The 14,821-nt window shown below is 45.8% G+C and overlaps 1 protein-coding gene across 1 annotated transcript in view; it reads right to left on the bottom strand.

The window, feature by feature from the left end:
- The window catches only part of LOC306696217 (adhesion G protein-coupled receptor L3-like), a 112,360-nt gene that overhangs the window by 43,921 nt on the left and 53,618 nt on the right, over positions 1 to 14,821 (bottom strand). The window contains 2 exon segments of the mRNA XM_079159772.1: positions 8,326 to 8,737; positions 8,739 to 9,114. Coding sequence (XP_079015898.1) covers positions 8,326 to 8,737; positions 8,739 to 9,114 — 788 coding nt within the window.

Raw genomic sequence — 14,821 nt, 5'->3', positions numbered from 1 at the left:
ACTCAGATTTCTCTGATATTCTAATCATTTTGCACTAAATATTTCAAAATTTTTAAAGTATCAAACACAGAAATATGCTTTAAAATCAATGAAATGATACTCATAAGTCTATTTGTCACAATATTGGCCATGCAAAATAGATGGCGCTATATAGATTATATGCAAATCAAATGTAGGTGATGAGATTGACAGGTTGACAGCAGAATCAATGGAAAGATGCCGATGGGTGTGCTAACATGAATTCCCTGTTTCAGAGGTTGAGCTGTATGCTCTCGCTACCGATATTAGATTCTCTGTTGTCAACAACGTCGGGCTGCTCTGTGAAGACCCTATCAACTACAGCACATTTATTATGCACTGCAGAAGGATTCACGTTTATTGAAAAGATGCAACTTTTTATATTAAGTCGTCAGATTTCTAAATAAAAAGGGAGTTAAAGATTCATCTCACTGCTTGTCTTAATTCTTCAAATAGTAGCCATGCGGGGTGGAATAGAGTATTGAGGATGTGATGCATCGAGATGCATTGAGAATGAGGCCAGTGAAGATTCACAGCTCTAATGTAAGACCCTATGTATAATAATCCATTTAAAAGAACAACATATTATCACTGTGGTCCACTGTTGCAGCCGGCACTACTCAAATATATAAAAGAGAAACTTCAATAACTCCCTTTTTGAATTATAATTTGCTTGCAATCATTAATTTCGACACTATTTTGTGAAACAATAACACAATTTGAGCAAATCATAATGATACAATACCACTAACAGCTGTTGAGCTTAGAGTCTATTCTATTCTGGTCAAATTCCATCCAAAGGAGAACAAATACTTCTGAAAGTCCCTTCTGTTTACAAGGTCAAGAATAAACGGTCAACTTCCTTGCTGAATTATATGAGGAGTCCTTAAAAGTTCTACTGCTCTTCTGTTCTGTTTGGAATGATTGAAAAGCTCCGGAACAGCTGGAATGTTCAGAGTATTCTCCTCTCTATCCGGTTTGTTTTCCCGACCCGCAGCGAGCCCAGGAGGAAGGTGAGACAATGGCAGGCTGGCAGTAAACTTGTTCCCGGAGTTGTTCTCTGTCTGTCACCACACCGGCGGGGCCGCGGAGATGCTGTCAGTCAGCCTGATGAAGCTGGCACATGATCATCTGACTTGCAGACACAGAATGTGTGTGTGTGTGTGTGTGCGCGTCAGACCGTGTGTGTGGTGGTGTTTTTCTGTGCGGGTACGACTGCCTGTCTCCGCCTCTGCTCCGTTTGCCGAGAATGCCCTTGTTGACTTCTCACTCGGTAAACAGAGTGGATCGTAAATCCGCAAGCGCCAAAAAAGGTAGAAGGCAGGGAGGAGGAGAGGGAGAATGAACTTCCCGCCTGGCAAGTTTCCCACATTGGCAGACGGCGAGTGAGAGAGAGAGAGAGAGAGAGAGAGAGAGAGAGGGAAGCAAAGAGAAGAGGGATTTGAATCAAGACAGAAGTTTCCTGCAGAACTGAGACCAAGTGTCTATTATACTGCTACGGTCTGCTTCTTAATATCCTAAGATGATTAATTTCTTGCAGTTTTCCTTTAAAAGTTACTGCCTCCTTGCCTCCAAACACACACACACACACACACCATCACACACACACACACACACGTCCTGGATCCAGAGGGGTAACAGCAAAACAATAATCTGACTGGAGGGCACAAAGCTTTCTAGGAGGGATGGTAGCACAGACATTGAATAGGGCTGCATACTGCGATAACGCACTGCCCCTATGGCTGGAGTGCGCACACACACACACACACACACACACACACTTGTAAAGACGCAAATGCACGCACACGCACTTTTACTTTTCACTAACTGGCGCGCAGAGCTCGCGGCGTGCGGCTCGAGCTCGCTGATAAGACCGAACGGAGCACTTCAAAGCGCCGATACTTGGGAGATAGAGGACAACCTCGCTTAAAAAAACGGCCGCCGGGCACCGCCGCCGCCGCGTTCCACCGGCTAACGTCTCCACACACGGACGCGTCACCGCTCGGCACGTTGGTTACTGAGGTCGGAGATACCTGAGGCAAGTTTTGTTGATTAAGTGCTGCTTTCTTAATCGCGGAAAGTTCCCTTCCATTTTTGTTTTTGTTTTGTTCTCCTACTTAATAATGGAGGGACTCATCAGCATATTCATTTAAAGTCCAGACTGGGCCCTCACCTATTCCAGACATGCGTTGAATTTATGTCAGTTCTACGAGGACAACAGGTATGAATACATAGTAGGCATTGAGCAAAATCATATTTCCGTGTTAGGAGAGCTCCAGTAGCTATTTGATATTTTGCTCCCCATTATTCACAATGGCCCATCAATTGAAAATTAAGATTGTATCCCTTTTGCTACACCTACCTCTTGCACTTTTTTGAAACACATTCCAAAAAAAGCAATAGAGCACAGCGACACACTCTGCTCACGCTGCTCTCTTCTGTGTTTAGTTACCGCGAGGCTGTGGGTTTTCCCTGTCCACCCCGGTTGTCCTGGCGAGGCCCGCTCAATTTTGGCACGGGATTTATTTATTGGCAGGAGGCTGCCCCGGCTGGGGCAATCCAATCGATAAGGACACACTGCAGGCACAGGGAACAGGTGCACCAGACTCTCTGAAGCCGAGTTCGCTCTCCCCTGCGCGTCGCAAACTATTTGGCAATGAGGGAGACGGGCGGGGAGGGAGCTCAGGACAGGAGGGGGGGAGACGAAGGAGGGAGAGGGGGGAGTGTAGACGAAGGTGTGAAAGACACCATGCAGTCATGTCAGTAGTCATGCTGGTGTACAGGAACGTGGACTCCTTTTATATAGCGTATGAATTGGAGCGTTTAATTTTGGATTTGGATTCTAGGATTAGCAACCATACAATAGCTTTTCAAACATATATATACTGTATATATATATATATATATATATGTATATATATATATATATGGTTTCTACTTTGCAAACAAAACCCGGTGAATAAGCCCGCCTTCATTTTTGACAGAGCTGAATCATGTCAAGTGGTGCTGAGGGTTAGCCTAATCAGTGATCGGGTGAGAGAGGGTCTCCACTTCAACCATTAACTCGTGTTATTCCCTCCACTTTAGCTTGCTTCCAACATTTCCTGCACTGCCTGGACTTGTCACTTGATTGCACTCTGGTGCCCGAGGAAGGCAAAGAGGGAGGAGGGAGGTGCGGGGAGGGTGGCCTAAATGAGTGGAGAGGGGCTAAAGACAATAGGAAGGCCACGCTTGGCTTCCTTAGGAAATGGAACTCTGTGATTCGGGCCATTAAGAGTTCAAAGGTGAACCTCTAAATTCCCGTAAACTGACAGAGTGGGAAGAGTGGCAAATAGAGGTCATCGCTATATATTTAAGAGATTAGAATAGAATGCCTGCGTTTGATTGCTCTACTAATTCAGTCATTCCCAAAGACAGGAGATTTCATTTGGGTCGCCAAATAAATAGGCAGAATTTAACATATCTACAGTTCACCCAACAAAGTAGTGATGTATCAAACGTATTTCTCATCAATGTGGCTGGTTCTTGATATAAGGTGAAGCAGAAATGTCAGTAAAAATGGCCTCTTCTCACGATTTCTAGATAGGGTCTATGGTGAGTTTGGTCCGCAGGGAAAAATAAACGATGTTAGATTTGACCCTTCGCTAAGTCCCGCCCCTCGAGTGCAGACTGGCCAATCATAGCGTAGCATCGGCCAGCTCCAACCAGTGTCCAAAATCTTTTGCCTCCCCCAAAAATAAGATGATATTAATTCAGCGAGTGCAATTAGTGACAGTGTGGGCTCCATGGTAAAGTGGCTCTCCCTTAAGACACAGTGATAAATGTGTTACGACAATTGAGTTTTTATTTGTGGTTACATGGATGTCAACACTAAATCTCAACACTAAAACAATGCTGGAACAGGTTGCTCAAGCTCTGAAATCAATGTAGAGGAATGCATGAAGAAAACAAAAAAGCCAGTGCTATTGGGCCTCTGAATATCTTCCGTTAAGAAGCAAACAGTCCAGTTTGAGTTATTTTTCACAGCATAATTTAGAGGTGGGAAAAGATTTGGTGGTTGACTTTGAGAAACAGAACTGTAGCAACAAGTTTTTTAAAGTTTTGATGTATGTGAAAGCCTTGAAATAAGCGCGCAAAGAATGAATGTTGCATCAGTTGTTTTGATAAAGTCGTAGTCATTATTATAAAATGCTTGTAACACCTTGTAAAACAGTGTATTTCAGTCTCCTTCTGATTAACTTCTTTAACAGTGTAGATGTGACGGAACAGAAATACCTCCAGGGTTGCTCAGGAAACCTTCAGAATTACGTGCCTTTCCTCTCACACCGAGGTGTTCAGGTGCTCCGTAGAATACGCAATCAGATTGTCTCACCTGAACTTAAGTAGATCCTCAACCTTGAAGTTCATAAGGAGAGGAGCAGTAGGAGAAAATGAGGCCGAAACACAATAAGTGTGAAGCCGACAGGAAAAAGGCAGCGTGAACGAGTATAAAACTATTTAGCTTCATCCCTGTTCGCCCCTCCCTTCATGTAGATGCTGATAACATGAATAATTTTGGGACTTTGTTGGGAAAAACTTTCTAAAGTGTGGCAAGGCAGACTGGAGATGATAAATTATTCAAATGTTTCATCGGAGCCATGCCGCTTGCGTAGGGCAGGCCTCTATAATATGCATGTAAGAAGACATGATGAAACAACTCCATAAACAGTAGAGAGCGAGAGAGTGTTTGGGGAGCGCGGGGCGGGAGGACGGGGGCGATGCAGAGACAAGTGACTTTGACTCTGACTCTGTGTAGGCCTTCGTGCACAAGGCCTCTATAATATATACATCTGAGGACACTTGATGAAATAGCTTCGTGTGATGTGGGAGAGGGTCGGGCGCAGAAAAAAGGGAGGGCAGATTAAGGCGGAGATGAGGACGACGGAGAAAAAAAAAAAAGCGGGAATCACGGAGTTAAAGAAAAATGTCCTGCCAATGTGAGCGCCCGTGTTTGTCTGAGAGACGGGGAGACAAGGGTATTCAACAAGCAAAGAAGAAACACTATTCTTGTGTATCAAGGGAGGAGAAATATGCATTTCAAAAAGATCATTTTCTGCTGCGTGATGTGACGGAATTCATGGGAGTAAACTTTGTATATTGTCTGTTGGCCTACGGTCAACGAAAATCAGCTTTGTGATGTTTAAATTCTTATGCTTTAAGCAAACCTCATGTGATGGGGCTAGGCTAGACGTTTACGTTTTTTGAATAGGTGGGTTAATTGGAATTATTTGAACACCGCATACTTTAAAGGTGCAATATACGGGATTCAGAGCATTGATAGAGCAGCAAACAACTATGTGCTTCGTTAGGATATAATGGAGTAATGTCGTCCTGAGCAGGAAATGAAGTCGCTCCCCCTCTGTGTGTCGTAATCTAAGCTTATCCTTACTTTGTTGACCGTCCGCATGCGCATTTAGGTGCATGTGCACGTCGTCGTAAAAAGCATAGCTCCACCTACCAGTTCCCCCTCAGGTAAACACTGATAACACTCCCGCCGTTAGCACCACTAGCTGCGAGCCGCCGACTCAGCTGCCGCCATGTTGAGAGCCATTTAGAAGTAATCAGAATGCTCCAAATCATGTAAATAGCACATTTAAACACATTCTTTTTTTGCTGATTAAAAAAAAAGAGTAAATAAATAAATAAGTTATATTACAAACACCAACACAACAACTGCTAAAATGTAGTAGTGCAGAATTTGCAAAGTTAGGACTTAACTGAAGATATATCTGATCAACATATAAACTGCAGAGTCCAAACGGTGCAAATGTATCAGAATGACCTTTTTGTTAAGTGTCTGCCATTGAGCTGCCATTGTTCGCCAGTTGGACGGACAAAACACAGTAATTGGTGCTCTCTGTGTTGCACGCCAGTTGCACTCAGTCCTCAGTGGCCCACTCTTAACTCCACGGCCCATTTCCTGTCTCATTTTCTATCTTTTAAGAAGTCCATAATAGCCGAAACAAAAACAGGGCAAGCATTATGCTACATCAGTAATAAGTGGAAACCCTCAGAGTGGCCCCTTTCCTTGGCCTGTTTCCTGAACCGAGTATGAAAAAGAACAAAAAGAAAACACAGCAGGGCTGGAACATGGAAAGTTTACCTTTACAGTATACGCTTACTACTTTATACTGATCCTAAACAGAAAAGCATAGACACAATAGACAAAAATATAGGGTCAACAAAATCTGACTTGAATGAATCGACTTGTTGCCGCGTTTTCTGACGAATGGGAAAATCATGCAGTTAAGGGGGTTAATTTATTCCTCGTCTTCATTGAGTGAGGGAGCGGAGCGAGGAAGGGAGTAAAGGAGCGGGGCGGCATTGATTGTATGTATTTATCTCCCGCTGGTCAGCAGTCTGGCTTGTTGCTGTGCACTGGAGGTCATTCTCCACATTGAATCCCCATTGATCTCCTCTTTAGAGCCTCCTGAGACACCCCCAAAGCTCCATTATGAGAGTGATCACACTCTTAAAGCGTGCACCAATAAACACGTGTGCACGCTCATGAATAGAGCAACACAAAACCCATGCCGCAAGTACATTAGCAGGTTTTTTGCACAGGGGGCATGTGCATCATTATGCATGCACAAACAACCGCACACACGGCACACATTTTCGCAGCGAGGCCCCCCCCCCTTCACACTCGCACACTGATCGGTAGAAACCAAGTTTAACGCTGCCTCTCTCAATAATTCCTTGTACTGCGCCTCCTAACTGCGTGTAAGAGCATGCATTAATTCAGACATCATTTAATAAGACACGCAGCCAGACTGCCTTGACCACTCCATAGAAAGGTGCTGAAAGGCAATTACGCTGGGCAAATAGCCCTTCAGGCTCCAGGGGCCTAAGCCCTTCCATCCAGAGGAAGCGAGGAGGAGGAGGAGGAGGAGGAGGGGGGGGTTGGACTTTAAACACCAGAGTTGAAAGAGTCACTCTGGGTTACACAGTATTTCTCGCCCTTTCAGTCAGACGTAGCGATGGTGGATCTAAATGAGTCGACCTGCAAACTGGAGTCACGACCTACCTGACCTGGGTCGACAATGGGTCAGAACAAACCGTCAACACAACATTGGCACATTATCACCTCATAAAATTACTGTTGCAAGCGCGTTAGCAAACAGCTACGTATTTATGCATTGACCAGGCAAACATAAGTACAATATTCCTTCTCCTTTTTGCTTTTTGGTCTCCACCAACGCCTTCGGGAAAAAATTTGACTTTTTGCAGCCAATTGCTCCACAATGTCCACCGGCTGGCTAACCTTTTCTGTATGCTACCTGCACAGCACCAAACCGCCAACAATCAATTGTCAATTGTCAGTTTGTCAAAGCTTTTTGTTAAAAAAGGAGACTGTGACTCTTTTTTCGGGGTAATATGTATGTAACGCCATTGGCAGATTTGGGTCTCTGTGAAGAGATAAACCTTTCAACAGCAGCGTTGTATAAATGAGTCAACAGTAAAGCAACTTCAGACACAGGTTGAAGTGTCCTCAGCCCGTCATCATGAGTGGATGTCCTGTATGAAAGCGGTATCGGTTCCTGCTCCCTCCAGACACTCCTGGCTCCGTTCTCGAGGAGTGCATTACAATTAAAGCAAAGCGGCTGGGGGGGGGAACTAAAGAGAAGGCTGGCAAGTGGTACAGTAAAAGGCAAGAGGCATTTACAGTATGTAAGGCTCAGCATAATATCATTAGAGTTATATTCCTCTAAAGGTGCAGATCAAGGTAGTCTTTACAAGTTATTCCTTTGGTTGACTTAAGCAGGAACGTTTGCAGGTCTGCAGACCATTTAAACGGCACCGGTATATCCAGGACCCTCTCTAAAAGTTTTTGATTGGTTTTGTTTTTTAATTCTGCAGAAACACGTAGATACCATGGGTGGGGTGGTGGGGGAGCAGTCATAATTGAGAATCGTGACAGCACAGATGGTGCTTTTCCTTTTTCTTCCTCCTTTAAAGTCATTTTGCAGAATTAATTATTAGAGGAAGATTAGTGGCTATAAGTATTCCGTATGTCACAACAACAGAAGAAGCATTCATCATTATGAATATTAAAATGAATGGATATTAAAAGCATTACAAATATGCCAAGGTATTCCATGTGAAGAATACCACAGCCTGTCCAATACATTTAGCTGGGAACAGTACTCAAATCTGCAGCTTTTCCCTGGTTATTACCCATGGTACTAAGTAGAAACAAGTACTTATGAATGGCAGGAGGAGGAGGGGGAAGGTGGAAAAGTGAATGGGGTTGAAAGTATGACCTACCATTGTTGCCGAAGTCCAGCGAGTACTTGACCACGTGGTAGTTATTCCACACGTACAGCAGGTTGTCTCTTGGGTTGTAATCCACTGCAGCGATGTACTGGTAGGAATTCGGGAACGGTATGCCAACCGTCACCTCCTTGCTCTTATCTGTGTTGTACATGTAGTCGATTTTGTTCCCCGTCCCTTCGTTGTCGTCGTCTTCGTAGACGGTCTTGACCACGTACAGGACTCCGCAGATCATGAACGCGTTGGACGCGGATCGTTTGTCGTAGCTGGTGTCCCACGAGCCCTCGATGCGCAGGGTGTAGGGGTTGAGCTGGCTCACCACGATGCGCCCGTTGTTCTGCTCCGTCGCGTAGATCACCCACAGCCCGTTCTCATCCACCGCCAGGTCGATGTCGGACTTGCCCCCCCCAGCGGTAAGGCGAGGTGTCGTGGTAGTTGGCGTTGGCGATGATGGCCTCGCCGCTCTTGATGCGGGTGCGCAGGTCGAACTTGACAATGTTGCGGGTGCGCTCCTTATTGAAGAACAGCGCGCCGTCGTAGACGACAAAACCGGTCCCATCCACCCGGTGTGGCAGTTTGTAGGTGGTGGTGGGACGGCCCGCGATGAAGTCCTCCTTTGACGAGTACTCTGTCAGCGTGTCCGTGCGGTACGGCGTCCAGGGCATGTAGTAGATCTTGTCCGAGGCCTGCAGCGGGTCTTTGCACCACGCGCCCGACTGGTGGTCAGACTCGAAGAGATGCTCACTTTGGTACACTCCTCGCAGAATGCCAGGGCAGAGAATACTGATGGAACAAATAACAACGCATTAGATCCATTTTTATGCCGTAAATGCCAACCATTTTCTCCCCGGATTTTCTGACAGTGCCTGGGAAACGTTTGCCTCTTTTCATAAATGTCGAATTGCGTTGCAACTCAAGCTTAACCACCAGTGATTGACGATGACACGATAGGCCTACTGTGTTGTGAGTCGGATGTTGTATAGTTACTGTCATTCTTAAGAACAGCAACAGCATGCCTCCCATTCAACAGATAATGCCCTGCTCTCACAGCTAAGAGAAAAAGAGAAAATGGCACATTTTGTTCTACTCCCCACCCCTTTCCTTCAATTCCCTGCATCTGCCTCCCTCCCTCCCCGGCTCCTCATTAGTCTCATAGCTGTTTCTTTCTTTTCCCTTCCCTTTCTATCTCTGTCAGGGGCAACCAACTGTAGAGCCGAACATGCCTTTTATCGCCTGCTGTTTCTGCAATTGTTACAATAATTCATTTCCCACTCGGTTCGTGGTATTCCCATCTTTGAATACCGGGGTCATGTTTTACGAGTGATGTGGGAGACGTAGTAAATTCTGGGAAGCCAGTGCGACCGGAGTGGTGGGGACCTTTTTTGTAATTTAACTGGAATGTTGTCCCATACACAGAGAGACGGGCCAGATGTGCACTGTGGTCTCCCAATCCGTCCCCGATAACAATTTCCGATCCCGCACAAAAAGAAAGGGGGGGGGGGGGGGGGGGGGGGTCGGGAATGTTGATTGAGTTTTCATTGGCTGTTTCAAAGCACTGGAGCAATTTCCATATCATGGGAAAGCATTTTGAAATATTAAATGTCAATGCGATTCTCTGTTCATTGGCCCCTCATAAAAACGCGCTCGACCCGCAGAGAGTTTGTTAAGTGACATTCTGCGCGTTACCATGAAATAATATGGGCCCGGAGTGTGTCTAATGAGAACCAGTGTTTCTAAATTGCCTCTATACGCTGAGATCAAGCTGGCTTAAAATAGCAGCAGTGACTTTGAAAGGGATGTCATTCTGCCACGAGGTACAAAACGCTTCAGGCGCTGGCATCAAAAAGTGACACCCCCAAGAAGAGATTTTTTTATTTTTTTTTAGCATGCGTGAATGCGGGGCATGCTTGTTTCACAGGCTTACCTTTTTGTTCCACTTCTGCATGACCATAGGCAAAGAGATTTGAAGAGGGGGAGAAAAAAAGAGAGAGAGAGACAAGAGACAAAAATAGATTAATGATGCAATAATAAGGAAATCATGATAATACAATCTCGGATCTTCATAATCATTCTCATATTTCATCCTAACCTTGTGAGAGTGCCAGGATGCTCTCCATGTGTGATCGGTAATAACATTATGTAAGCGTCTGAGGGGGCTGCGCTGCAGCGGGGTAGCTATCTGACAGTAATGCATCTCGCATATGTCCCGCACACATATGGGAGGGGTGGGGGGGGGGGCAGACACACAACTGCCATGCAGACACAGAGCGAGGCATGCTGATAGCACGATTCACAGTAGCTATGGCGACCCTACAGTGCAGGACGAAATAGATAACGAGCTCTTTAACGTATGCTAATAGCAACAGAGCAACGAAAACCGGAAAATTGATTTGATCACTGGGATTGCATTTCAGTGGACCGACACCCCCCCCCCCCCCCCCCCCGCCACATTAAAACGCTTCCTGTGTGTCACCTACTCTGCGCGACTCTGTGTATGAGCGCGCAGGCGGGAGCCTACTGAATGCACTGGTTCAGTGCCCCCCCCCCCCCAAAAACCAATTCCCCATCATATCTAAACCGCTATCCCGGCGGAGTCGCCCCGCAACGAAACGTGCACACTCATATGGAGCCTCTTAAACATATGAATTCCATACCACCTTGCTCCCAGGGGGGACTGAGTGGAATGTGAACATGGCAGAAACCTAATCCTGCAGGCAGTGCCCTCGTGTCTTTCAAGACCGTTAGAGACCTGCTGAATGGAACCGGTCCCCCGAGAGAGGAGAGGATTGGAGGGGAGGGAAGAGGAGACGGTCCTCAAAGGAAAAACATTTGGGAGGACTTCCGGATGGCACGTGTTTATTTATAAATATATATATATATATATATATATATATATATATATATATATATATATATTTATAGCACAAGTGCTGTACATATCGCATGGTCCATGCATACATTCTTTACATCCAAAAGTCATCACCAGCCCGGAGACGTGTATATATACAAACACTTTCAGAAACATTCACACGCACACACATCAAATCCTCGGCTCATGAAAAATGCATGGTAACTGGTGCGGCTTAGCACAACTCCCCGATAAATAAGCAATCTCTGGGAGATCGTGTTAAACCTAAAACAAGTGTGTGTGTGTGTGTGTGTGTGTGCGAGCGTGTGTGTGTGTGCCGTTACTAGTAAAGATATAAAACGGTTCACCACAAGGAAGCAGTTCTCCTGTGAGAGAAAGCTGTGAGAGAGAGCAGATAGTGTGTCCGTGCAGAGCATGGAACGACGGCTATTGATGTAGCGAACGCACACACACACACATAAACAATACAAAGAGACACATTGTGGTTGAGGCGAGGAGGATTAATGACACAGAACATTGCATCACCTGAGGTTCTTATACAGCCTTCCCAGACACAAAGGAAAAACACGCAGTTCAAGGTTGACAGCGGCTAATAGATTTCAAAATGAAAGTGTGGCAGCAACAAGTACACCAAATGGCAAACAAAATGTCAAACAAATGTCATTCAATTTGTGCCGCCGCTTGTTGTTTCGCCGGATTAGGGGACGCCCCCTTCGGTGACCTCATTGCCAGATTTGGTTTTGATCTCTTGGTTTTTTTCCCCCACAAATCGCAGCCATTCATCGGCCGGATTCGACAGAGCGCATATACAGTAGGCTGGCTGGCACGTGCGTTGAAAGGTTTTTCCCAAGGTCGGCTCAAGCACGCGCGGCGATGCGACAGATGAGAGGCCTTTTGTGGCGCTGCCGATTTAGCAACAGGAGTACTGAGGAGAAAAGAAAATCATGGACTACGACAACTCAACTTCTTTCCAGAAAAGCGTCAGAGAGAGTATCTTTGACCGATCGTTTGCAAAACCACTTAGACTGCACTATTGACTAGTTAAAAAAAAAGAAAGAAAAAAGATCCTCTCATTTATTCCTAGCAAGGCTTTGGATGAATATTAGGACACAACGGCGCTAACAGAGGCGCTCTGCTGTGACAGCGTGTCGCCTGGCTCGTTTCATATTCGTTAGAAAATCATCTAAATATTCATTAGTATCTGCGTTACTTTCTGCTCTCAATCTTTTCCCTGAACTTTAATCACACGAACAGCTCGGATGCCTTCTCCGTCTTCTCTCTCTCTCTGTTTCCTAAACACACTCGCACAGAAGCAGCGTCAACCCGACTGTGCCGCGGTGTAAAGACAATTAGCATTTTTATTGAAAGCATATGGTTTATTAAGTAGGTATTCGTTGAGGAGGAAAGACTGTGTGTGTGTGTGTGTGTGTGTGTGTGTGTGTGTGTGTGTGTGTGTGTGTGTTTGCGTGGGCACGCTCGTGTTCCAGCAGACGAGTGGCGACAGCGGTCCTCACCACCACTATCTCTGATCTCCGATCAGCTCAGCCCAAGGTCATTTGTGGGAACAAGGGACCGCGCCCCCCCCCCCCCCCCCCCCCCCCCCCACTCCATTATTCTATTATTCTTCTCCGTCCTCACCTACTGCTGTCCTCGCTCGCCCCCTTCACGCTGGGCCCCTTCTCCTCGTTCTCCGTCACGTCCTCTGTATCCCCCCCTCCTCCCTCCCCCTCAAACCCAAACCCTGTCCACCTCTCGCACCGTGTCCTTTTTTTTTTTATCAGTTAATTCAGTCTTTCTGCTTTTCGTCTGCTGCCCTCGTCGAACCTATTTTCTCTCTCTATCTCCGTCTCGGCCGTCGCTCTCGCTCCCTTTTCGCTTCATTCTCTCTCTCTCTCTCTCTCTCTCTCTCTCTCTCTCTCCCCTTCTGTCTCTTTTGGTTCCTGTCCATCTTTTCCCCATCGATGTCTCCGGCAAGCGCGCAAGCGCCTCGCACATGTGCACACACAAACACTCACATACAGTAAACTGTACGTGCACGCACAACTACACAATCCTGGCCAATTGTTTCCACGACAACACACACGCGCACACACACACACACACGCACACGCGTGGCTCTTCTCATGTTATCATGATGAAGTTATTCCAAGGGTCCAATCTGACAGAAGTCTTTAATTGGACAGACAAGAAGGAGATTTTATCTTTTAATTAGCTCTCCTACTGAGCCACGTCTATTGTCTAAAATAGACTGCATGGGTATTGCATAACATATCGCTGGCGTTTCTGATTAATACACTAAATGAGGTAGTAGGCTAATTGCTTCATAACGACAGTGGGAGAGACGGGGGTCCGCTGCATGAAGATGAGGAAATGGATAGACGCAATCCCGGCCTTTTTTCTTTTAACAGATGACCACGAATGGTACGATACGAATCATCATATATCTTTTTTTATTTTTATTTTCTGCAGCATTAGCTCATCTGTAGAGATGAACATGCATCTGCCTTGGAGAAGTACTTTGTACAGTAGCGTGCTAATGTATTGGATATTTATAGTCCGCCCGCAGTGCCATGAACAAGTATACACAGGTGGCTAATTACTGCCAAAGCTAGCCGGGCTAGTTTTGGCACACGACCGCCACACACTCACCGCGAGGAGAGCCAGAGAGTGAAAAGGGAGAGAGAGAGAGAGAGAGAGAGCGCTTTATTTTAGCTTTGGAAAAGAGCCAAAAAAACCTGCAGTGCAAAAGGGAGGAGAGATGAAGAGCTGTGGAGGTAGAGCGAGCCAAAAAAAATCTTCAAGGGAAAAAAAAGGAAAAAAAGGAGGGGAGGGGGGGGGCACAATTTCCCAGTAAAACTGAGCCGCGCATAATTTAATTAGCTGTTTTACAACCCACTTTGAGATTTGTTTACAATATCCATGTAGTGGGAAACATCAGTGCTGAGGGGAAAAGTACATCTGCAGCACGAGGTGGTGTCTCTTTCGGCTCGTTTTCGTGTCCGTGTAGTCGTTGTCTAATTAGCAACCACCCGGCCTCAGAGGTGATCGCTCGGGGTGGGGAACCTACTTAAGTTACGGACGTCCCCCCTTGACGTTACAGCCATTTGAGTACACTAAAGCCAACCCTGCCTCCAGATGTAAATACGATGATTTGTTGTTGAGTGTTTTAGGAACGCGTCGGTTTGAGTACACGCTCGTATATTTCAGAAAACGAGCCTCCTATTATTGATCCCTCTTGATTTATGGCAACATTTTGGAGATGTATCACCGCTTAATGTCTTGCAAAATGTATCTTTCACAACAAAGCAGCTGACAGCATTGATTTGCTGCGCCAAGCACGCCTTGATCGTACACGGGCTGGATCTCCGGTCTGAATGTCAGCGAGCCAGAGTATCTTGTTCTAAGGTTCACTAAGGACACTATTACGCCACTTCAAGGAAAATTGATTTCATAAATATTTTAAGGATGCGCTATGAGGGCTCTGTGCAGGGCCTTGCCGTGTAAAGCTTGAGGTATTCTCAGACTAAACTAATTTTAAGTCTGGATTCATGGTGTCCAAACACTAGGGGTGGGAAACCTTTTCGATGCAGAGGGCTACGATGTCACTATAAAACCATTATC

This window comes from Pholis gunnellus, assembly GCF_910591455.1.
Source record: "Pholis gunnellus genome assembly, chromosome: 5".
Taxonomy (NCBI): Eukaryota; Metazoa; Chordata; class Actinopteri; order Perciformes; family Pholidae; genus Pholis; species Pholis gunnellus.
The sequence above is the reverse complement of the archived record's forward strand: the minus strand, read 5'-3'. Positions and strand labels throughout refer to the sequence as shown.